General features: G+C 35.3%; 1 protein-coding gene across 2 annotated transcripts in view; it reads left to right on the top strand.

Moving 5' to 3' along the window:
* ssbp2a (single stranded DNA binding protein 2a) overlaps positions 1–25,137 on the top strand; it is a 69,330-nt gene that overhangs the window by 32,323 nt on the left and 11,870 nt on the right. For both annotated transcript variants that reach the window (XM_056458375.1, XM_056458374.1), the window contains exons 4-5: positions 1,142–1,226; positions 23,479–23,556. In XM_056458375.1, the coding sequence (XP_056314350.1) occupies positions 1,142–1,226; positions 23,479–23,556 (163 nt within the window). The remainder of the gene's footprint in view (positions 1–1,141; positions 1,227–23,478; positions 23,557–25,137) is intronic.

Below are 25,137 nucleotides of genomic sequence, written 5' to 3'. Positions count from 1 at the left end.
TATATATATATACAGTAATATATACAGTATATTTATGGAAGGACATTTACAAAATATCGTAACGGAACATGATCCTTGTTTAATTGTCATTAATTTTGGCATTGCATTGACCCATATGTTTGTTTGACCAGACATATACACTTAAAAACATTTTAGAGTAATGGTTTACATCTGAATTTTATCACTTTACTCAATGAAAAATAAATAATTTGCCTTAAACAATATTTTCTATCTTCATGAGAACAATTTTATATAACCTGGTACAACGCATATTTGTCTTGTTGAAGAAAGTCAATTATTTGAATTCTCTTTTTGTTCTAAACAAGAAGCTTTAATCAAAACTACATGTTCATTCATCCAATTAAAAAAATAGGGTAATGTTCACATCTAAATTTAATCACTTGAGCCAATGAAAAATAAATAATTTGCCTCAAACTATTTTATAAGTCCATGAAAGTACAAAGCTTATTGAGTTTCTGTTTAATACACATGCACTGGCCTGCAGAGTAACCTTACAATTTTACATTGGTCAAAACAAATATTTCTTAGTTGAGCTCTTAATCAAAAACATTTATATTTAACTATGTTTTGAACTTAAAAAGTTCACTTAAGATATATTACTTGAAAAATAAAACAAATAATATTAAACTGAAGTGAAAGATACATTTTTAATTGGATGAAGTACTACTTGAATTTGTGTGTGTGTGTACTTGCGCAACATACGACTATAGTTTTATGGTACAGGGTCACATTTTATTCAATTAAATGTTTACTAAATTAAAGTGTTATTTACTTATATATTACTTAAATACTTAAATATTACTTAATTATTATTTACTATATACTTTTACTATATACTATAGACATTTGCATTTGAATGACATTTATTTTCTTAAAGGATTCCTTAGTTGGCTGAACATAAGGTGCTCTGTAATTTACATCAAAGTTTTGCATGTAAAACGCTTCAAAAATGTCTTATTCTAGCAGAGTAATAATCTCAAAGTACATCTGTGCAACAAACAATCCCCCAGGGGATTCTATTCCCGTCCAAACAGGGTTTTAATTAACCGAGGACAGTCATTCATTCTCAGACTGCAGAATCAGCCGTTTTTTATATTACGTTGTACATCTTTTATGGCAGTGTTTTCTGGGACCTCTACTGTGCTGCTCCTGAGAGGAGAGAAACATGCGAGCACTCGAGTGAAGCCAAAGCTTTCCATGATTATGTGAGTATGAATACATGTTCACTTTCAATGAGGATAAACATGATTTTGTGCTGCAACTGGGGTTTTACAGGCTGTTCTGTGCGTTCGTAAAACCAAGGTGACCACTGATAAACCAGTGAATGCATTGCAGGGTTTTGTCTTGTAAACAAAATCAGTAGGAAGGCACTGACCTAGAGAACAGCGCAGGGTTGCAGTTGGTCTTGCAGGATAATTGTGAGTGAGTGCGAAGCTCATTGAAGGAGAGCTGAGGTGAGCAGGAGGGGATTGGAAAGCGGGAAGGATGATAAATCGGTGGTTCTTGCTGAAGGCAAAAGCAGTGATGTCATACATTTGTGGTCATCTTGGCTAGAGAGGAGGAGGACACCTTGACCTCTGTTCTGAGTTTGAAAGGAAGAAATGGCAATAGAGAAGCATATGGAGCGTGATTAGATTAAAGGCTTGTGTGAAAGAATTAATGACACATTTGGATTTGATCAAAATAGCATACTAGACTCATTGTTCATCTAATACACTGATTAAAAGCCATAGCGACTACCTAAAATTCGGGCACCTGTTTATCTGCCACAAATGGTATTGACTAGAATCAGTAAGATTAACTGCTGAGCAGCCACAGCTCATTACAGTAAAAGCCTCCGCTTTTAGTTCATGCTTCAATCACAGGGTTTCTGCTGATATAATGTCACATTTAAGACTTTTTTAGACCTTTTTAAGACCATTAAATATTAAATTTAAGATCTATATCACAATATCAAAAACACGCATACACAAAAAGGGAAAATTCAAAATCACAAAATTAGTGGTAAAAATAAATGTGTTCAAATTGAAATGTTCTAAAGACAGGTCAGATGCACCATTGAACTACAGAAAACACAAATAAACAAACATCTTAAGAGTAGCGCCGCATCGCGCACCTCACGAAACAGACAAGGCTTCTACACTTGATGCATTCGCCATTGAGATATTCTTTTAAATGACAGGGGGCAGTCAAAAGAAACCCACTGTAAAGTCAGACGGATAAACAGAGAAGTGGGAAGTTTCCAGAATGACATCAGATCATTAATATCATTGAAGATTTTTAAACTAATTATTTTTATTATTTTTAGAATTTATTATAATGATTATAAAGATTTTTATAACCATTCAAGATTTTTAAAATCAAACTTTGATGCATCATATCTTTTGTTCATATCTCAGACATTTTGACCTAATAAAGTTAATTATTAATGGCAACAGAAGATGTGTTGCTCTACAATTATATATTTTATTATGGCAAGAATAAAAGCTTACTAACTTACTGAAAATACTGACGTTTTTTTATTTTGCCCACTCCACAATTCACACATTACTGTCTGGCTAATTTCTGTCCTCTATTTACAAGCTAAAAAGGAAATAATGGTCCAACATTCCTGACCATTAGCACCAATACGGCCTAGAAATTGGGCATCAGTATATTGTAAACGGATAGGTTCAGATATTCCTTTCCAGTTATCAAAGACATAATTTGTTACTTAATTTTAGTTTGTAGCTATTAAATTGTTTTACATCATTTACATCAGTGTAAAACCTATGAAGGGTAGAAAAACATGTTCTGTAATATTAAAAAACCACCTGGCTCTCCACTTTTGCATGGCCTCTTTTTTTGTTTTGACAAGTTTATCCCTCAGGTTTTTCCAAACTTTTCCAAAAACTTTCCTCCTTTCCTGCGGCTGTTGCAATTAATAGCCAAGAATTATTGTTCATCTGGTTGTCTCTATGATCATGCATGGATGAATCATAAAGATGTCTGTACAGTCATACCTGTTTCAGACAAAATCTCTTCAAAGTGTTTCATATTCAACTCAAATCAAATGCGGTGCCGCGTGAACTGTCAAACACAGTGATGACGTCACATTCGCTGCGCGCACTAAGTTCAATAACAGAAAGCTGATTGGCTTTTGCATGTTGGTCTCATTTGTAGTTGTAATACCGCAAATTACATTTGGACAAGTGAAATAAAGAACTACAACACCACGAAAACCAAGCAACAACAACAAAAAAGAATTTAAATGAGCAGTAGATGTAGCATTAAATGGACATCGGAAGAATAAGACCTGTGCAAAAATATTTAAGGCCTAGAACAGCTAATTTAAGACTTTTTAAGGCCTAAAATATCCATTTTTAAATTTGAGACTTTTTAAGACCCCTCGGAAACCCTGAATCATGTGTAGTGCATGTAAATTCTTATTTATGCATGAAATGTTAAAGACACATCATTAAATGATAAAATGCTTTATAGTGCAAGGGCATAGAATATGCAGGAGACATCGAGACATTGACATTGATGTACATCATGTGTGTATTAAGCAATGTGTAAGCATTTAAACCCACATAAGTGCATAACTAATGCGCTCTGCGCTGTACTTAAGACCTACATTTAGATGGTCAATTGCGTGGTCTATTTCAGTTTCTCAAAATAGCAACGCACCAACAATGCGCCTTAACACACCTCTATTTTAGACATGCACACCCATGATTCCACAAAGCGGCGCAAATGGATATGCTATTTAAACAACCTGGCGCAAAACATGAAAATTAGTGTTGCGCTGGTCTGTAAACAGCAACAAATCATGCCAAATACGTCTTGTGCCTTATTGTGCCAGGTGTATGATAGTGCCCATATTTTATTTGCAATAGTGTGTTTTATATATTTATTTCTAAAATGAGGATTATTATAAAAGAGAATAAAGTGTGAATATGCAAGCAGTTTATGTTATGCAAGCAGTTTATGTATTTGTTTATGTTAAAAAAATGAATAAAAAGATGAAGCTGAATAAATTCACATCCCTGACTCACAGCAGCTGTCAAATGCAGGCTGAGTGAAGGCGCTCTAGAAGGTGCAGCTGCAATCTCTGCTCCTCCATGTTGCCAGATCTAGCCATTATAAGCAACACATCATTGGACTTGTTCTAATTACTAAATTGACAGTGTTAATTAAGTCATTTAGGTGTTAATACGGTTAGAAGAGGAAGTTTGGGGTTTGCGAATTAGTATCATATTTGCAAACAATATTTGAACTATTTTGTTGTTGTTTTTTATAGCAATGTCTGGCAACACTTCACCTGTATCACATAAACTGACAGATGGCAATCAAAAGATAGTCATGCACCACACCGATTTATTGCTGAGGTGACACATTCAGTTAGACAAATGCTATAATCATCATGATATTATCTATTTGAAACTGTCAAACGCTATTAAAACTGTAGAACAGAAACAAAAACACTGTATATGGAGACTGTTGTTTCATCAAGTTTAGTCGTTAGCTACCCATTTACAGAGGAAGTAACATTAAAATTCAGTAAACATTTATATAAAATATGTAAAGCATAAGTTGTTATTCATCATTCATACACCAAATTGTATTCATGAAAATTGTTACAGCAAAATTATTAATGTTTTACTGCATCAAGCCAAATTTTCTATTTAGTATGTAGTCATTAACATAGCAGCATGTTTCAACACCCAGACCTCACTCATTTTTAAACCCTGGTGATGACCATATGTGCAAGTATTTAATACAGTGTGACATGTTCTAAATATACACACAAAATTCAATTTTAAAATATGTAATCAATACACACAAAAAAAGTGTTATAAAAATATTAGCTTCAATTATATTAGCATGTCACTTGCAATGTGGAATATAAAGTACATCGTGTCCCTTTCAATTGTTCTATCTTCTGTATATATCAATGGTATCAAACTCAGCTCTTCATAGTTTAGCTTCAACCACCTCCAACTCACACCTGCTTAATAGTCTCTAGTAGTCTTGAACACTTTGATTAGTTGGATCAGCTGTGTTTGATTAGGGTTGGAGCAAAACTGTGCAGAGCTGCGGCCTTTCAGGAATCAAGTTTGAGACCTATGGTATATAATAATAATATAATAAGCAAAAAATGTTTGGTGTTTTATGACAAAAAAACAAAAAACAGATGTAATACTTGATACCCCCTACTTTTAAAATGAGAGTAATACTTACTGATTTTACTTCTATTACATGTTTACAACCTATTTAATTATGTGTTGTTATTGTTGTTGTATTAAATTATTATAGATTTTCTACTGATATATTACCTTCTACATTATTACACACTCAGCAGTAAAGATTATACAGAACATTTTGTAATATCCTCACTTAAGATGCATGTCCTCAATGTGAAGTAACTAAATCCTGACGAATTATCCAGCGACTCACATTTTTTGCCATTTTTAGTGTGGAAATGTTGTCTGCTTTGCTGTAAGTGCTCTTCAAATGATTCTCCTCTGCCTAAATGAGCACATTCCATTTCTCCGGCAATCGTAAACACTCTCTATTTTTACCCACTCTGCTTCATTGTGCTCCCAAAGAGAAAGCCAGCAGACAATGACTAGTACTCTGTTGCGTTTTGCCATTTAAAATGAATAGAATGAAGCCTGAGTCACAGTTTGATTTTTGTCAGTGTTGTTTTCAACTGCACTTTCATGCTGTTTTCATTTAGCTTCAGTAGTTCACCTTTTAACCAGTTGCAGTAAATATAGTAATGATACCATCTGAGGATTTAGAATAAATTGTAAAATATGTTGAAGCTACAGTCTATTGTACGTAGTGACTACTTTTTATGTCCTATTTCTTTTGTCCTTAAAGGGTAATGGCATGAAAAACCAAATTTATTTTGATCCTTTGGTATGTCTTTGTATCATTATATCATTCAGCAAATTTCCTACCTAAAGACAACTTCTAATAAAGCATTTATTTAATGAAAATAAAAAAAGCTTGTTCTGTAATTCATAGGGCAAGATGATGTCACCTATCACCAGTCATTTGCATATTACCACCTCCAGTTCAAGACAGCTACACCTATTTTTTTGTCATGCCCACAGGTCAAAATCCTGGATTATGAACATACTGGTATGTGGTACTGGTGCCTGGTGATCATTAAAGCTAAAACACAACATTTTGCTACAGTTTCCAGGTTGAATGACATGTTAAGCTGCATTCACACTAGAGTTTGAGCATGCAAAATTCTGTCGTATGGCGCTGAGAAACAGGGCAGGGTAAAACAAGGTGATCAGACAATGATAAAATGAGCAATTGCGCCATATTTTAAATTTCTGCACAGAGAGATCATATTTTGACCATCTATTGCTTAGTTCACCAAGCCTGAACTTTTGAACACAACAATATGCAAAACTTGTCACACAAGCTTGCGTTTCAGGTCTGTTGCATCCACATGCGTATGAACAGAAGTCTATGGGGCAAAAAGTGCAGTGTGATTGTGGCTTTTCCTGGAAATTATGTGCAACAGGCTTCGAGATGGTGGATGTGTCAAAAATATATAACATGTATGCATAGATAAACCGTGAGGTATTGAAGAGCCAGCCCACACAATGGGTTAAGGTAAAGTTGGTTTTATTTGGTAACATTTGAGTATTAGTAGACTGTCTGCTTAAAGGTGCTGTATGTAAGTTTTTGACTCTTCTAAAGCATAAAAATATCATAATATGTCTGCAAATATTTAAGAAACATGCCAAGTGAACATACTTCTTTATCTGAAAAACAATGCTGAAGTCAGATATTCTGCTTTGAAAATGTTTTTTTTTGTGCCGGAACGCTGTCTTTTGTTTTGGGTCTTTTAACCTGCCCAATGCCAGTTTAGCCAATTATATTTCAGCACCCCAGGTTGCCTTGATGGAAAACCGCGTATTTCATTCATTCAGTCAGGAAGGCTCTGAAAGCATGCATCTGTGACGAAAATACGTTTCTTAAATACAGTAGACACTGGCATATTCAGTTCCACATTAGATTATTAATTAGCAAATATTACGAGTGTAAACATTAGGTGAGCTGCTTTGTGATGAGATCCGCAGTGATAAGCAATTTTGCTGTTTGCACCAGACGAAACACGACTGAAATTTAAATACAGCCATTCAGAAGCACAGACTATACACTATCTCACAAAATGGTAAGGCTTTTAATCTATTTAATACATAGTAACCCTCTTTAACATTATTAAATGTAGATGCTGAATCACATGTTTAGTTTTAAAGTTCAATTTCGGTTCAATTTAGTTCTAACGGTTTATTTCAATCCAGGCTCATTCTGAAAACGTAGTCCCGCGGACGTTTCTGGGGACCGCGAAATAGTTTTTGTTTTCGTGAATCCACGAGAGGCCGCTGCGTTTGCTTTTTCGTATCTCTAATTTCTCTCGCGAGTGCCGTTCGTGCCCGCTGTTCTCGCGTAAACCCACCAGAGGCCGCTGTCGACCGAACGTCTGACTGAATGACTGGATGACTGACTGGCAGGCTGACCAATCGACAGACCCACCCTCCTGCTTCCCTAAACCCAACCAATTTTATTGATTGACCCGCCCACCCACTTACTTCCCTAAAACCCAAACAACGATTTACAAAGCCATCCAGAAAAAGAAAAGCCCTCATCTGATTTTTACTATGTTTTCGGATTTTACCACAATCTCACCCTGTTATTCGGGTTATTCGTTCATAAAATTTTTTTGGATTCTGTTTTTGTCTTACCCGCTCTTCCCCGGACTTGAACACAGTCACTGTCATCATTGTGGTCATCTCCTCTCTGCGTCTCAAGTCCGCCGACGTACACTGCAAGCTAACTGGACAAACTGGTTGCAGCGGGAAAGCCCTCCACATGGGGTAAGTTGGTAAGCGCGAAAAGTAACAACGTCACACAGCCTCGTAGCGTTCGTTTAAAAAATGAAATGCAGCCATACGTACCCCCGGCTACATAATTTGCAGTCTCCAGAAACATCCCCGGGACTACGTTTTCAGAAAGAGCCTGTGTTGGTTTATTTTACTTTCAAGATCTGAGGTATATATAACAATCTAAACATAATAGTTTTAATAACTCATCTCTAATAACTGATTTATTTTATCTTTGCCATGATGACAGTAAATAATATTTGACTAGATATTTTTCAAGACACTTCTATACAGCTTAAAGTCACATTTAAAGGCTTAACTAGGTTAATTAGGTTAACTAGGCAGGTTAGGGTGATTAGGCAAGTCATTGTATAACAATGGTTTGTTCTGTAGACTATCAAAAAAATTTGCCTAAAGGGGCTAATAATTTTGTACTTAAAATGGTGTTTAAAAAAATTAAAAAAGCTTTTATTCTAGCCGAAATAAAACAAATAAGACTTTCTCCAGAAGAAAAAATATTATCAGACATACTGTGAAAATGTCCTTGCTCTGTTAAACATCATTTGGGAAATATTTAAAAAAGAGAAAAAAAAAAATCAAATGGGGGGGCTAATAACTCTGACTTCAACTGTATATATACAACAGTTCTGTCCGGTTCTCGAAACTGATTGGCTGGTTGTCGTGTGATATTCTGCAAAAACAGCACTGAACCCGCCCCCTTAAGCTTCACCCTTGTGTGTTACTCCGCCCACATACATCGACAAGCAGAGACACTCTACAGTTTGACAAATATTACTGCTTTTGGACAACATAATGTACTTTTGAAGCTTTATTTAGGTAGGAATGTAGTTGTTTAGATGGCGACTATGCAGTTTATTTATAAGGATAGTGCCTATTTCTAAATATTTCTAATTTCTGAGAGACAGCGCATCGGCGGCCATTAGTCAAAGACGGTTGACGTTATCAATCCACAAGATGGTGACAGAACTACATAATAAGCCCTTAGAAGATTAAACAGCGTAATTTCTAACTACTAGTAAGTGATATTCTAAGTCGATCTCTCTCTTTTGCATGTTGTAGTGCTGTATTTATACCGTATAATAGTTGTGTATTGAGTGTGAAATGGGTCTCGCGTATCAGGAATGTGTGTTGTGTTGGAAGAAAGAAATTAGAAATTCCCGCATGCGTTTAGCGTTTTTCCTTATTGCAAACACAACAGCTATCTGGTAGTGATTGTGCTGCTTTTTTCAGGGTTAATTATTGGGATATCTCGATTGCAACAGAGAAACACTTTAGACTTCAATACTGCAGGGAGATATCTCATTGCATATAACATTTTATGTCACGTTCAGCCTTATAATCTTAAAATGTAAGCAAAATCACCTCTTTTACAATAAAGAATCATTCAAATCCTAGCTGTAAAGTGACGTTGGTGAATTAGTAACTGCTTCTGCTGTTCTAAGGTCAGCTGCAGATGTGAATGAATGGCATTTTGTGTAATACAAAAGGGTTTTTAGACTCTACGTGTTAGATTTTCTATTTTATATACACGATTATGGCGTCGAACTGTGATATAAACGCAATATCACACTCATAGCAGTGCGATATGGCTGTATATCAGCACTGGTGGGACGCTAAGGTGCAATGCACGCCTCCCACCAGTGCTGATTTACAGCCATAATCACGCTGGTACGAGTATATATATATATATATATATATATATATATATATATATATATATATATATATATATATATATATATATATATACCGGTCACTTTATTAGGTACACCTGTCCTACTGCTTGTTAACGCAAATTTCTAATCAGCTAATAACATGGCAGCAACTCAATGCATTTAGGCATGTAGACAAGGTCAAGATGATCTGCTGCAGTTCAAACTGAGCTTAAGAATGGGGAAGAAAGATGATTTAAGTGAATTTGAATGTGGCATGTTTGTTGGTGTCAATAGAAAACTGGAAAAACGTTGCCTAGGCTGATAAGTTTCAATTTCTGTTGCGACATTTGGATGGTAGGGTCAGAATTTGGCATCAACAACATGAGAGCTTGGATCCATCCTGCCTTGTATCAGTGGTTCAGGCTGGTGGTGGTGGTGTAATGGTGTGGGGGATATTTTCTTGCCACACTTTGGGCCCATTAGTACCAATTGAGCATCGTGTCAACGCCACAGCCTACCTGAGTATTGTTGCTGACCATGTCCTTCCCTTTTCTTCTGATAGCAAGTACCTGCAGGATAATGTGCCTAATCATAAAGCGTGAATCATCTCAGACTGGTTTCTTGATCATAACAATGAGTTCACTGTACTCAAATGGTCTCCACAGTCACCAGAATGTTGTTCCACCACAGTCACCATGCGGTGGAACGGGAGGTTCGCATTATGGATGTGCAGCCGACAAATCTGCAGCAACTGTGTGATACTATCATTTCAATATAGACCAAAATCTCTAAAGAATATTTCCAGTACTTTGTTGTATCTATGCCATGAAGTATTAAGGCAGTTCTGAAGGCAAACGTTTGAAAAAAGCAAAAGGTAATGCACTCTATAGCTTTTAAATAGTCACCTTAAACTACTAAACCATTTTAGTAGGTATGACAAATTCTGATTTAACCTTTGCAGAAGTTCTCCAACTATTTAGCTATTTAATGAAGTAATACTTTTGTTTGGAATAAACTTACAGTACAGTGTTTGTATTTATGTTTTCTTTTTATTTAGCTTGTACATGGAAATAAAATAACCAATTATGCAATCACGTTAATTTGTTAATTTTTAGTTTAACTACAGGAATAATGTACTTTTTAGCTAAAATGTAGAGAACTGGCTAAATGTGTTTATAAATCAGCACTATATAATATATCCGATCATATTTTGTGCCAAGTGCTGATAAGTCTTTAACACGCTGTCTTTACAAGCACATCCGTCATGTTCCCTATTGATGTCTGGCTTAGGGCTAGACTCATCTGTGCTTTCATTTTCTTTGTGTTTGCTAAGAGTTGAACACAAACAGCAGCAAATTAAACATGAGAGGAAGAGAGGAAGCACGGCAGCATGAAATAGCTTATAATATTATGCAGCCTATTCAAGCATGTTAATGAAGATTTTCACCCCTGAATGGAGAGAGGGCCACAATCGGATCTTGGATTATTATTGCTGCATTGAATAGTGTGGTCTACGTGTGCTTTTTTTAGATAATCTTTGTTTATCTTAAATGTTCATCTCTTGCTGGGTGCTCCAGATTTTGATTATTATTATTATTTTTTTAAATGTAACAGTTCAGTGACATTGATAATACAATATTCAGCAAACATGGAATAGTGACACTTTTTTTCCTTCTGGGTTTTTCAATTTACTGTAGGGTATTTGTTGTGGCATGCTGCTTTCCAGTATTGCCAGAATATTGCCTTTTATAATGGTTTCCATTGTCTTAAGTTAAAGTATTGTATACTCTACAAATTATTGTATACTTTAGTGACTATATATGTAAAAAAGTGTCATATTTCACTTTATTGAAACACTCTGTCATTTGCTCTTTTTTTCTGTGAATTTCTTTTTAAAACATGTCACAGTTGAATTCAGGCTTCTCAGAGAGAGTGAAAAAATAAAATTTGATGTGCCAACTACATGTTCAATTCAATTCATGTATATTTCTATAGCGCTTTTACAATGTAGATTGAGTCAAAGCAGCTTAACATAGAAGTTCTAGTAAATTGAAACTGTGTCAGTCCAGTTTTCAGAGTTTAAGTTCAGTTCAGTGTGGTTTGATTTTTCACTGCTGAAAGTCCAAACACTGAAGAGCAAATCCATCGATGCGCAGCTCCGCAAGTCCCAAACTAAGCAAGCCACTGGTGAGGAACAAAACTTAACGAAATGCAAAAGTTAAGTGTTATAAATGAAAAAGTAGTTATAAACAAACATAGAAACAAACATGTATAGCATGTTAGTATTTCTAACAAAATGTCTGGTACATTAAGAAAGGAGGAGTGTGTCCTACTGATGGTTTGTCAAGCCCACTCACCTGCGTGAAGCACACTCATGCATCATACTGTTATGTGATGCATTGTGTGTGTGCTTTACTAAAAAGATAAGTCTTTAATCTAGTTTTGAACTGAGAGAGTGTGTCTGGGCCTCGGAGATTATCAGGAAGGGTATTCCAGAGTTTAGGAGCCATAAATGAGAAGGCTCGACCTCCTTTAGTAGACTTTGCTATTCTGGGTACTACCAGAAGCCCTGAGTTTTGAGTTTTTAAAGAGCGTGTTGGATTGTAGCAAGACAGAAGGTTGGTTAGATAAACAGGAGCTAGATTATTTAAAGCTTAAGAAGCAATATTTTATAATCAATACGAAACTTAACAGGCATCCAGTGTAAGGAGGATAAAATTGGGGTGATATGGTTATATATTTATTTTTCAACACATTTCTAAACATAGTAACTCATTTCATTCATTCATTCATTCATTTTATTTTCGGCTTAATCCCTTTATTAATCCGGGGTCGCCACAGCGGAATGAACCACCAACTCATTTCTAATAATTGATTTATTTGATCTTTGCCATGATGACAGTAAATAATATTTGACTAGGTATTTTTAATACACTTCTATACAGCTTAAAGTCACATTTAAAGGCTCAACTGGGTTAATTAGGTTAACTAGGCAGGATAGGGTAATTAGGCAAGTTATTGTATAACGATGGTTTGTTCTATAGACTTTAAAATATATATCTAATAATTTTGACCTTAAAATGGTTTTAAAAAATTAAAAACTGCTTTTATTTTAGTCGAAATAAAACAAATCAGACTTTCTCCAGAAGAAAAAATATTATCGGACATACTGTAAAAATTTGTTTCCTCTGTTAAACATCATTTGGGAAATATTTAAAAAAGAAAAATAATTGCAAAGGGGCTAATAATTCTGACTTCAACTATATCTGTCACTAATGTTAAAGCACACAAATGCTTTTTGACCATGTGTCACTGCTGCTTTGCTTGAGCTTGTTTTTCTTTTATATTATGTTTTATATTATTTTAGTTTGCAAAACATACCCAGTCATAACATTTATTTGCAAGTCTTTAATGCATCATATCTGTTTTTCAAAGACAATGTCAAAAGCAGTATAGAAAATAGAATATTACTTCTGAAGTAGGATTTTTTTATGTAATACTCTTGCTAACATTATTAGTTAGCCTTGGAGAATGTGATATACAATATAAAAATGCAGTTCATGAACGCTTGTGTGTTGAATTGGTGTTTCTTGTATTATATTAGTTTAGAAGATGTGTTGCTTTAGGTTGTCATCAGTTGAATATTTTTGTTGTAAATTCAGTCCATAAAACCTGAAAGGTTTGTACTGTATTTTTATGAATAAGTTGTGACAGCCATATGTTGATGCATAGAATGATGGTTAATAAAACAATAATAATAATAAAATAAAATGATAATATTGTGACAACATTGCACATATTTTTCAAATTATAAAATCAACTAATAAAAAATAATATTTATTTACACACATTTATTTAAGATTACACAACACTCACGTTATGTTAAGAGAACAACATTATATATTGATATTTTATATTAGTGCTGATTGAACATTTTCCTGTTAATTGGCATTAAAAAATGTATACTATATTGACTTATTGTTGATTGTTGATTGTTGACTGGTTTGCCTGTTTTGTTCGGGCTGGTATGAAGCTGATCGGCATGATGGGAAGAATCTAAATATGGTCGGATTCACAATTTGAGGCAGAGTACTTTTACACACAATTGAATTGGTGTGCACACAGATACTCTCAGTGGTTCGTGTAATGTCTGTCTGGCAGTGATCCATGGGCCGAGAGGTGGACTCAGGGTGGAACGAGTTAGCAGCTAGGCAGGCTGTTCACTGCGGGTTAACTAATAAAAAAAAAAAAAGAAGATGTCCTGAAGTAACCCCATCACACGCACAGAAGCAAACACATGCTGGTTGGTTAAAGTCAGCCATCTGTAAAGCAGAGAATGTTTCCAGCAGAGAGAAACAGCAGGAGAGGAGATGTGGTGAGGATGACCTCATCACTGCATTAGATTAGACTGCAGATATTATGGGAAAGGTTGTCTGCTGCTTGTAGGACTGCATCATTACCTAGGAGGCCTAGGAGGAGACTCCATATTTAAAGAGATCACCCACAAATCAACATTTTGTCGTCATTTACTCTCCCTTTATTCTGAGATGCTTTCTTCTCTTGAAAAAAGAAGACATTTTGAAGAACATTGGTACACCAGACAGACAGTTGTCATCGACTTGCACAATAGAAGCAGGGTGCATATTACAGTATAGGTGGGGTTGACTCCCCTAATTAATGCTTGATTGCCTCTTGAAGAACATCTAAACACAATGTGTGGGGGTCAGATCTTTAAATAGTGCAAACTATTTCACTCTGATCTGTACCTTTAAGCAAAACAGTAAGTTAATATAAATATGAATTTGACCCCCCTATAATGCATCTTACCATGACTCAAAAAAAAAAAAAAGATTCTTGTTCAAACTACTTATTTAAAATGGGCTAATATGACATAATTCTTGAGATTTGTGGGGAGGACAACTTGATTTGTTTATGTTCAATCAAATTTAATTTGTAAAAACAATTAAATTAACTTAAATAATTAGCGTTGGGAGAACATGAAGAAATTGTGTAGAACTCTCCATTTTTTACAGTGGGAAAATATTCAGTGGCTGATTTCAAACTGCATGGCAGGTCTAACCAAATGATAGATACGTGTTCAAAAGACACTAGATTAGACTAAATTAGACTTTTTTTGATAAAGTGTATATTTAAATAGATGTCTATGCTTGCACATGGAAGTTAAAGTGTCAGTTTGTTGGATTGTAAGTCTAAATTTAAAATATTGTATTTTCTCACCTGACCCCTTAAATAATGAAGGTTGCCAGATTGACACAAACAGTGAGCTTGCCTGCTGATCAAGCTTACACTGTAAGCTCCTCAATTAATGTTTTTTTTTTCTGTTGGTAATATTTGTATTATTTGCTAATTAAAAACCACCTTAAGTGGTTTTTAAGGCAACCCTGGATGTCAAAAGAGACTTGGATAAACTACCAATGAGCGGAGTTGCATAGACCAAAACTAACTGCGTTCACACCGAAGGCGGTGAGAGCGTCAAAATTCATTACATTGATCTCATATTTAAAGGTGCCGTTGCAGCATATCATATCAGTTACATTCCTGCATAAACAAGCTTTCTAGCGTGAAAATGTTGTGCACTTTTTTTAATCAGATTCATTTAACGTGTGTTGCTTGTGGTGTGGCTTTGCTCCACTTAATTTTCCAATGTGTCCATATGTCTGTAATATTCTGAAGCAGCAATACTGTTTTGTATTGTCACATGACATTCCTGCTTTTTAAACATTTATATATATATATATATATATATATATATATATATATATATATATAAAAGATTTTTTTCAACACTTCTAAACATAATAATTTTAATAACTAATTTCTAATAACTGATTTCTTTTATCTTTGCCATGATGACTGTAAATAATATTCGGGGCTAATAATGTTGACCTTAAAATAGTGTTTAAAAAATTAAAAACTGCTTTTATTCTAGCCGAAATAAAACAAATAAGACTTTCTCCATAAAAAAAATATTATCAGACATACTGTGAAAATTTCCTTGCTCTGTTAAACATCATTTGGGAAATATTTAAAAAAAGAGGGGGGCTAATAATTCTGACTTAAGCTATATAAAAGATTAAAGCACATCAGTAACTCGCCAGTAACCTTTGTAATGTATGTAAAATACAATGTATTTAAGAAAATAATCTATGTAAGAACATATTGCAAATAAATGGAAATCCAGCGACCGCAATAATCAAACCCTTGGGAACTGCTGTGGTCGGAACCAAAGTTCACAGTGATTGTTTTCTCTGAAGTCCTCTCAAGCAGTGGACTTCTACATTCTGATTGCTTGCCGCCAAACCGCATCATAGCTCATTACCATAAAGTTGACTTGATTTCAACACTCCTCGGGCGTCCACACCGGAGAAGATGCGCCAAGCTGCTCCTCGCCGCTTATCGCTGCCGGCTCTCATTGAAAAATGAATGACTTCCGGCTACTTTCACGCTCTTGTGTGAACGTACAGTAAGACGGACATTCTGGCACGGAATGCACATTTTCAAAGGAGAAAAAGCCTAGTTTTTCAGACAAACAAGTATGTTCACTTAAGATGTTACTTAAATATCTGCATCCATATGATGGTATTGTTATGCTGTTGAACAGTGAGTGCAATCTTTTATAGTCATCCATTTATTGGTGCAGGGAAGCACACTTGTCACCGTTCTTCAAAATTTTCTGTTTTATATCCCAAAGATGTTGCCTTTGACAATCCCATCTCTGTTAAAATAGCCCATCACAAGTACTGTAACTGTATAAGTCAGAAGGCCCAGCAGTGACTCCACTTCAGAGTGCTCAGGAAAAACAAGTTGGAGCAAAGGTTGTTGGCGTCCTTCTACCAAGCATCTTGGCATATGGTATCACAGTGTGGTACACTGGGTGTACTTTAGCAGACAGGACAGCACTGCAGAGTGTGATCAACATGGCCCAGAAAATCACTGGAAGTAGTTGGATCATTTTTGAATGTTGTGGCATTCGCTTACATTTTCTGTTTATTTGTTTATAGAATGGCACATATGTGAAAACTTTCATCTAGCATGGTGATCTGCAATGAATTATTAAGGACCAAGACTCCAGAGTCATTTATAACAAATAATAGTGCTTGAAAATGTATTCTAAATGTTACTGGAAGGGAGTATAAATCTGACTGGTGTAATATGATCTGATTTCCTGGTTCTGGTCAGAATACTGGCAGCAGTGTTCTGGATAAACTGTATAATGCTCTTTTTGGGAAGGATACCATTATCACTGTCCACCCTGCTTCTGATAAAGGGATGAGATTTCTCTAAATCTTGACTGGAAACAATATATGAATTAGTTTTTTGCAATATTATTCACATGATGATATCTCGGATGGTCTGACTAGTGAATCACAAAAGATTCCTGACATTTTTTTGTTTATATACTTTGACTCCTGTGGTGAATGTATGCATCCATCTTGAGAATGTCTTTGATAGAATTAATCAGTAGCTATTTTTCCATCTAAAGGTGCAAATTAGACCTGTGAATAAAACCAAATATTGCATAAAACATTTACAAATAAAGTAGTTTCCTTCCAATGAGTCAAAGAAAGCAAAACATTCAATTCCTGATAAACTGGCACCAAATATGGTTTAAGACAATGCGGTAGGAGAAGCCTTCACATGATCTGTAACAAAATCTGGAATTTATTTGGTAAATGTGTTTCCATTAAAGTTTATGTACTTTTTTCTTATCAGATAAAACTGATATTTAATATATTTATATATAATTAATATAGGATAATATTGGATATTTTTATGCAACATTCCAAAATGTGAATAAAAATAAGAAGATGGAAACAAAGCTAGCGTTGAGGCAAGTATTTAATGATTGTCTCATAAAAACAGTAACCTAGTTATTGAATGAATTAACTGTATGCATTTCTGAATTAGCTGAATAAATGTCTCAGTGCCAACATCCACCCTGCAGCTAAATTTGGCTGTCAGTTCAACTGTTTAATGCCGTTGTCTACATGAACAATTCAGTGAAGCTGCATTCTGCAACTGAATTTATGTTCAGGTATAGTGAAAACCACATTTACAACCTGAACAACTAGATGTGTATCAATGATGTATCATTCTCCTGTAGGCTGTGTGCAGTGTAGGAATATGATTGGGAAAGAGGTGCATCTTGACTCATTGGTGCTGGAAAAAAACAACCAGCCGATTAAAATCCCTAAAATAACTCTAAATAAAAAGCTGACATGTGTCTGCCCACTTTAATAAGTCACGGACAAATGTTTGTAATTTGTGGACATGGCAACACTGCAAGATTGACAGTGTCACCTCTGTTAATGTTTTGTTTAAAATGATTTATTGATTGATTAATTCAATGCTATAATATTACTTTGGTCAAAAGATTGCACGTGGGACTCACTAGGAATTGTCAGTAATCGAAAATTCCTGTTCCACACTGCATTGAAGTGAAAAACCCTTTTTAGTTCTTCCATTTGGCACCATTTTTTAAAAAATTGTTTACATTTTTTTTTTTAAGTAAACCATGTTTGCATTTCCTCTTGGCTTTCACCAGAACTGTAGGAATTAAGAGAAAGATTAATAGTGGAGGTCAGCTAAAGTTTTCTTTCCTGTCGGTGCCATTGGCCTATTTCCTGTTGTTACAGTACAATGTTTCCAGTTTTGGAAAAAGTTAAACAGTGAATTTTAATTATTGTATTTATATTTAAAGTAATATTAGTAATATGATCTTAAGTCTAGCTGACAAAATAAATGTCAAGTAAAAGTGCCATTAACTGCAAAAAAAATGAAGAGCGAGTAAAAGTATCTGTTCTTAAGACTACTCAAATTATGAGTAAAAAGTCGCCCTTCAAAAACTACTCGAGTAGTGAATAATAAATATATTGCTGTGAAAATTATACCACCAGGTGGCAAGGTGGCTCAGTGGTTAGCACTGTCGCCTAACAGCAAGAAGGTTGCTGGTTTGAGTCCCAGCTGAGCCAGTTGGTATTTCTGTATAGAGTTTGCTTGTTCTTACCGTGTTCGCGTGGGTTTTCTCCGGGTGTTCCGGTTTCCCCCACAGTCCAAAAACATGTGCCATAGGTGAACTGAATAAACTAAATTGGCCATAGTGTATGTGTGTGAATGAGTGTAAATGGGTGTTTCCCAGTACTGGGTTGCAGCTGGAAGGGCATCCACTGTGTAAAACACATGCTGGAATAGTTGGCGCTTCATTCCGCTGTGACTTCCTCTGAAATAGAGACTAAGCTGAAGGAAAATAAATGAATGAATTATTCCACCATGTATACAAATAAAAAATATAGTGACAGTACCATTTTCTTTTGAGTTAAATTATTTGCCATTCATTGACTATACCAATTTAAAAATTTAGATGAATTCAATGCGAGAACACATTAGGTTAGTATAATATGCCGACAGAAAACAGTTTTATGTGTTTACATGCGTAGTGAAATCTGTGTAACCTAAGGTTAAATGCTTAGGTTATACATTAAAGCCTGACTAACAAACTATGAGTGTTTAGCAGTTGGCACCACAAACCAGGCTCATATAATGAGCACTGACATAATACATACAATTCGAGTATGTGTTTGGAAACGTAACATTCTGTAGTGTATTTTATTATTGTTTAAGGACATTTGGGGTAAATTTCAGTCATCATAAAGTATCGGCATCTTTCATCCGCTGATCATGCAGTCGAAACAATCTCTCTGTCATTTTCCTGGCATCTTTTTGTACAGGTTTAATGCTTCCACAAAGTACATGTTTGTAATTAAAAAGATTTGAATGGATGGGAATCGCGAGAGTGGTTATTGTACTTATCCAGTTAGCATAGACAAGAAAAAATAAAGAAGTGACTGCAGGAAAATTGGTGCTGTAAAATTACAGGTACAGCACTAAAAATGTACTACATGAAAGTAAAAGTACACATTTTTAAATCTACTTTGTTCAATTCAGTTATTTGAGTGTGTATTTGTAATTTGTTAGACCACTGATAAAGTCACATGCTTAAAGACATGTAAGAGTGAGAGCAAAAGAGCTTATAGAGAATCGTGAACAGGCATTGTGTAATCAAAGTTAATTTCCTTTAATGTAAAGGCTACTTGTGTTTTGGATCAATTTCGGTGTGTGAATTGGATGTTTTTTTTATTTTAGTCTCATAATATATTAATCCATCAAGCTAACTTTATTTGGTTAAAGCATGGCACTCTTTGTTTTGTGTTCCACAGTGTTTCGCTGAACCATTTGGCCATCTAAGAGTTTTTACAACTTGAATCATATGTTTTCGGTTTCTGTTTTAAAGTCGATTTATTTCAGTCTCAGTGAATGTGAGGAACAGGGATGTTGTCCTGATGCAGCTGATGAGAAAGTCTAGACGAAGGGACTTGCCATTCTACCCACGTCTCTCTAATGAGTAGAGAAATGAGTCTCTCTACCCAGCCAGCCACTGGAGGAATCTCACTCTCTCTCACACAGACACACACAATCAAACACACGCTCACACACACACACATTGCCTCCTTATTGCAGACAGAAGGAGCAAATCTAATAAATATGGAAATGTATGAACTTAGAGACGGAGAGAGCTGCTGCAGGCTTAAACCTTAAAAATATGGAACACATTGGCTGTGTATATGGTACAGCAGGGAAGTCAAAAACAAGAAAAGAAACATTCAAAAAAAAGTCAGTGGAAACACAATTTACATTTCGATTCCAATTACATAGCAATTAAACTTTCTCAAAAGAATTTGTTTGAAAAAATGCTGTTAATTATACTATTAAATCTGCTTTAACAAAGCCAATGTAGCATCATTAAAAATCTGTCTCATCTGGTCACCCTAAGTTACAGAACAATCAAAACCAGAACAAACAGACTGAAGCAGTACACACATTCAATACATAGTGAAATTCTCTGATATTATGCAAATCTTGTGCACTATCTGTCATTCTATGTGCAATCTAGGTAAAGTACCAAATATACAACTTTCTGGTGCAATATTTGCACATTTAAATTTGAACATACCTACATTTTAATTTCCAGTGCAAACGTCAGTATTTTTAGTAAGTTAGTAAGCTTTTATTCTTGCCATAATAAAATATATAATTGTAGAGCAACACATGTTCTGTTGCCATTAATATTTAACTTTATTAGGTCAAACTGTCTGAGATATGAACAAAAGCAAGTGATGCATCAAAGTTTGATTTAAAAAAATCTTGAATGCTTATAAAAATCGTTATAATCATTATAATAAATTCTAAAAATAATAAAAATAATTAGTTTAAAAATCTTCAATGATATTAATGATCTGACATAATTCCGGAAACTTCCCACTTCTCTGTTTATCCGTCTGACTATACAGTGGGTTTCTTTTGACTCCCCCCTGTAATGTAAAAGAATATCTCAATGGCGAACGCATCAAGTATAAAAGCCTCATCTGTTTCGTGAGGTGCGCGATGCAGCGACACTCTTAAAAAAAAATTGGCCGAGACTCACATTCAAGATTTTTACGCTAGTTTCTGGTGCGCAAGGTAGAATGAAAATGGAGGGCACCAGAGGTCATGGCATTGAGGCTGGTGTTTTCAGGCGAGTGTCTGAGGGGGCAAACAGGGGAAAGCAGCTGTTTCTGTTCTATTTCCTGTGATCAGAAAGCCTAAACCAGCAGTGAAGCTGTAGTATATCAACACTAGTGCTGTTAATTATTCAGTGGACAAAATGTGTTTTCCAGGAGGTGCAACTTCTCAGTGTCAATGCCTTTCTTCTGTTTCATATTTCCTCTCATTGTTCAGCCTTTAGGTGTGTGTATGTGTGTGTGCGTATGCATGTGAGAGAGAAAGGTTTTAAAGCTACATTTTAAAGGCACAATATGTAATATTTTTCATTTAAAAATTCAAAAACCCCTAAAGCAGTGTTGTATATTGTGCTGCCTTACGTACTTACAATATCCCAAATGTTTAGATGAATCCGCAAATCCAAAGAAATAAGCAATTGTCACTAATCACATTGACTGTGACCTGTTTCGCCATGCTAATGACATCAAACAGCCTCGATTTCCAGTTTTCTTTTTATATATAACAGGGTTACACAATTTTCTGTATATTATTAGACATCATAACAAATCCCTAAAAGGTATTTAGTAAAATGAAACAGCGCTCCACTGTTTTAGTGTCACGTTATGTTCGTCTCTAATCAGCAACTGCTGCAACAGTCACATTTCGTTGTCAGTCTTACTCTGCTTTACACAACCATGGTAATAAGTTTTAAATACTTTAGTTAATAATAAGATTTCTTCAGGACTTCTGTAGGATGTAATGAAGACGACAACTCCCATGATTCCACACTAAGTCATGACATAACAAAACTACACTTTTGTTTGTTGTGAATATGCACCCTCTAGAGGAGAAAAATGACATACTGTGCCTTTAAAGAGGAAGTTCTGTGCTTTACTCACCCTCAAAGTTTTGCAACCTAGGCTCATTCTGTAAACGTAGCCCTATATACATTTCTGGAGATCTCGAATTATGTAGCCAGAAGAACGTACCGTTCATATGATGCCGTTCCTTTTCGCTCTTACCAGCTGACCACTTACCACGACTTTCCCACTGTTACCAGTTTGTCAAGTAGCTTGACATGTACACCGGCGGATTTGAGATGCAGAGAGGAGTCTACCACCACGACAGGGTTCGAGTCCAGTGAAGAATTGTTCCAGAAAACGCGTAAGACAAAAACAGAAGCCAAAAAATAAACAGTAAATAACAGGGAATGAATGTGGTAACATTTTAAAACGTGGTAAAAATCAGTTTAGGGAAAAGCAAAAAATTTATTAAAAAATACATTTTAAAAAATTAACTCCTGGTTGTCACGATCTCACTCTCTTTAAACAGACACACTGGAGTCGCAGGAGTATATCAAAACACATATTTATTTACAAGATACTTACTACAAAACACTGGAACACATACACGTAGGAGCACTGGGTTCTTCAGGAATGACATATCACACCAGAATGATGATCAGGAATGACGTTTGAGACCAGACAAGGGACTAAATCACACTAAGGGGTAAAAAATACACAAGGACTAATGGAACTGATAACACACAGGGGAGGAACACAGGTAAAACTAATGAACATCAAGAAACGGTGGGAAACAAAGGAGCACATGACGCAAACATTACCGGAACACAACACAGAACCTGACACTGGGATGTATTTGGCACTCTCCAGAAATGTATATAACGGCATTTTCAGAATAAGCCTGGGTTGTAATTTTGCTTGTACAATTACAGTCAATGAGAACTTTAATCTGCTTGATATACCATAGTTATTTTTTCATACAAGAAACTACGCTTGGGATGACAATAGGAAATGAGGACAGATTTTTCATTTTTTGGGTGAAGCGCCCATACTGAATCCATATGCTGATGGCTGTTTATTGATCTCCATCTCTGTACAGTCACCTCCACAAATATAAGTCTTATTAAGAAATAATTTATGATCTTTAGTGCAGTCACAGTGTGCCAGCTCATTGTATGTTAACTTGTCTGGCCATAAGAAAAGAGCAGACATTTGTTATACAGGACGGGAATTTAAATCAATCTTTTTGCTGCTTGTTGTTTTGCTCTGGCTATCGAATTGTCAGTTAATTTCAGAATATTTATAATATAGTATGGAGTTGTGATATGTAAAGTGAAGTCCTTTATGCTGCTTTCCTTGCTTATTAAGGGTGTGTGTGTGTGTGTGTGTGTGTGTGTGTGTGTGTGTGTGTGTGTGTGTGTGTGTGTGTGTGTGTGTGTGTGCGTGCATGTGCGTGCGTGTGCGTGTGCGTGTGTGTGTGTGTGTGTGTGTTTATGTATGTTATTGGGATTGTGTGTCCTTTAGAGTGCAGCAGCAACACAGAGTCCAGTGATTGGGAGTCCACCTGGAGACGGTATGCCTTTACCTCCTGGATTTTTCCAGGTAAATGACACATTTTGCATGAACAAAACACATCTGATACAATAAATTTACCATGTATAGCAAAAGAATCTGCCAATGGGGTAAGCAAAATAATCTTGTTTTTCCTTTTGACATAAGATTATTTTGCTTACCCCACTAGGAGATTATTTTGCTTGTTTTAAGGAAAAACTTGCTTAATTTTGGCATATTATTTCTGAAAACAAGACAATATGTTTTGCTTGCTTAGAAAATGCTTCTTGATATAAGAATTTTTAGATATTTGGACTAGAAAAAAAGACAAAAAATCTAAGTAAGAAAAGCATTTTTGCAGTGATGTAACACATTTGTAGCAAAGCTCCAAAGAATCAGATATTACTATGATCAGATACTATGATCAGATGAAAATTGAAATTTTGGCATATTATTTCTTAAAACTAGACTATATGTTTTGCTTGTCTAGAAAATTCTTCTCGATTTAGGAATTTTTAGCTATTTGGACTAGAAAGAAGACAAAAAAATCTAAGTAAGAAAATAATTTTTGCAGTACATGCGTGAAAATCATTCTACAGGCTTTCATAGTCAAACTAGGAAGTCAGAGGAGTTCTTGTTTTATTACAAGCAGTTCATTGGCGATGAAAACAAAAAGTGAACAATTTCTTACATGCGGCCCTTTTAAATGTGTAACTAATTTATTTTTAGCCTGTTGATAAGGGATTTCGAGACATATTCTACCCCAAAAAAACAGTGGCATTGGAGAAAGAATTCAGATAATAACAGACTGAAATACTGTATGAATAGAGAAGTTCTCTTCTTCCTCTGTGATTGACAGCTGAACCGGCAGAGACAGCGCTGAGTCAGGAGAAATGATGAATGAACGGTCAATTAAATATTTATTCAGGCCAAGAAAGCTATATGTGAAAGTCTATAAGACCAGCTTATGCACGGATTTCCATACTTTCACTTGTCAAATTGGAATAACAGATATGTTTTTTCAATTATCCGCTTAATTGTCCGTTGTTGTTTTTTTGAAGGAGGATTTGGAGTGCATAAACACTGGGCTGTACATCAGTAATAATGCACCAGAACATGCATTGATTTCCTGTCAGCAGGAAGTCTGAGAGCTGCTGGCCTGCCTGATGTCTATTGACAATCGCTCATTGATAGTCTTAAGCTCAGACTCCTGAAGAATCCAGCCGTCAGCTCTAACAATCCTTTCTCCGGTTTTCCTTTCGAACGCACTCAGTTTGATCCAGATTTACTTTAAGCGGTCTGCTGAGATATGTTCTTTGAACTTAACAAATACAGCGTGGTTCACCATACATCTGTTGTGATTGCACTTGCTTTTATATATTGAAGTCAATGTCTGCTACAACCCACTGGATATCTTTTGACTTGTATTTACAAATAAAACGGGATATTTATTCATTAGGATTTGATTTGAAGATGAAAAGTAGACATTAATAAAAAAAAATGGAGACAAAGCTGAATATAAGTTTGGTAAAATAATCATACCTGTCAACCCTCCTGTTTTCTTGGGATTCTCCCGTATTTTACAATTCCGTCCTGCTATCATCCCGTAAAGGTATTCTTCTGTATTTCTCC

Source organism: Danio aesculapii, chromosome 5 (assembly GCF_903798145.1).
Source record: "Danio aesculapii chromosome 5, fDanAes4.1, whole genome shotgun sequence".
Classification (NCBI taxonomy): domain Eukaryota; kingdom Metazoa; phylum Chordata; class Actinopteri; order Cypriniformes; family Danionidae; genus Danio; species Danio aesculapii.
Note: the sequence above shows the minus strand (reverse complement) of the source record. Positions and strands in the feature narration are given on the sequence as shown.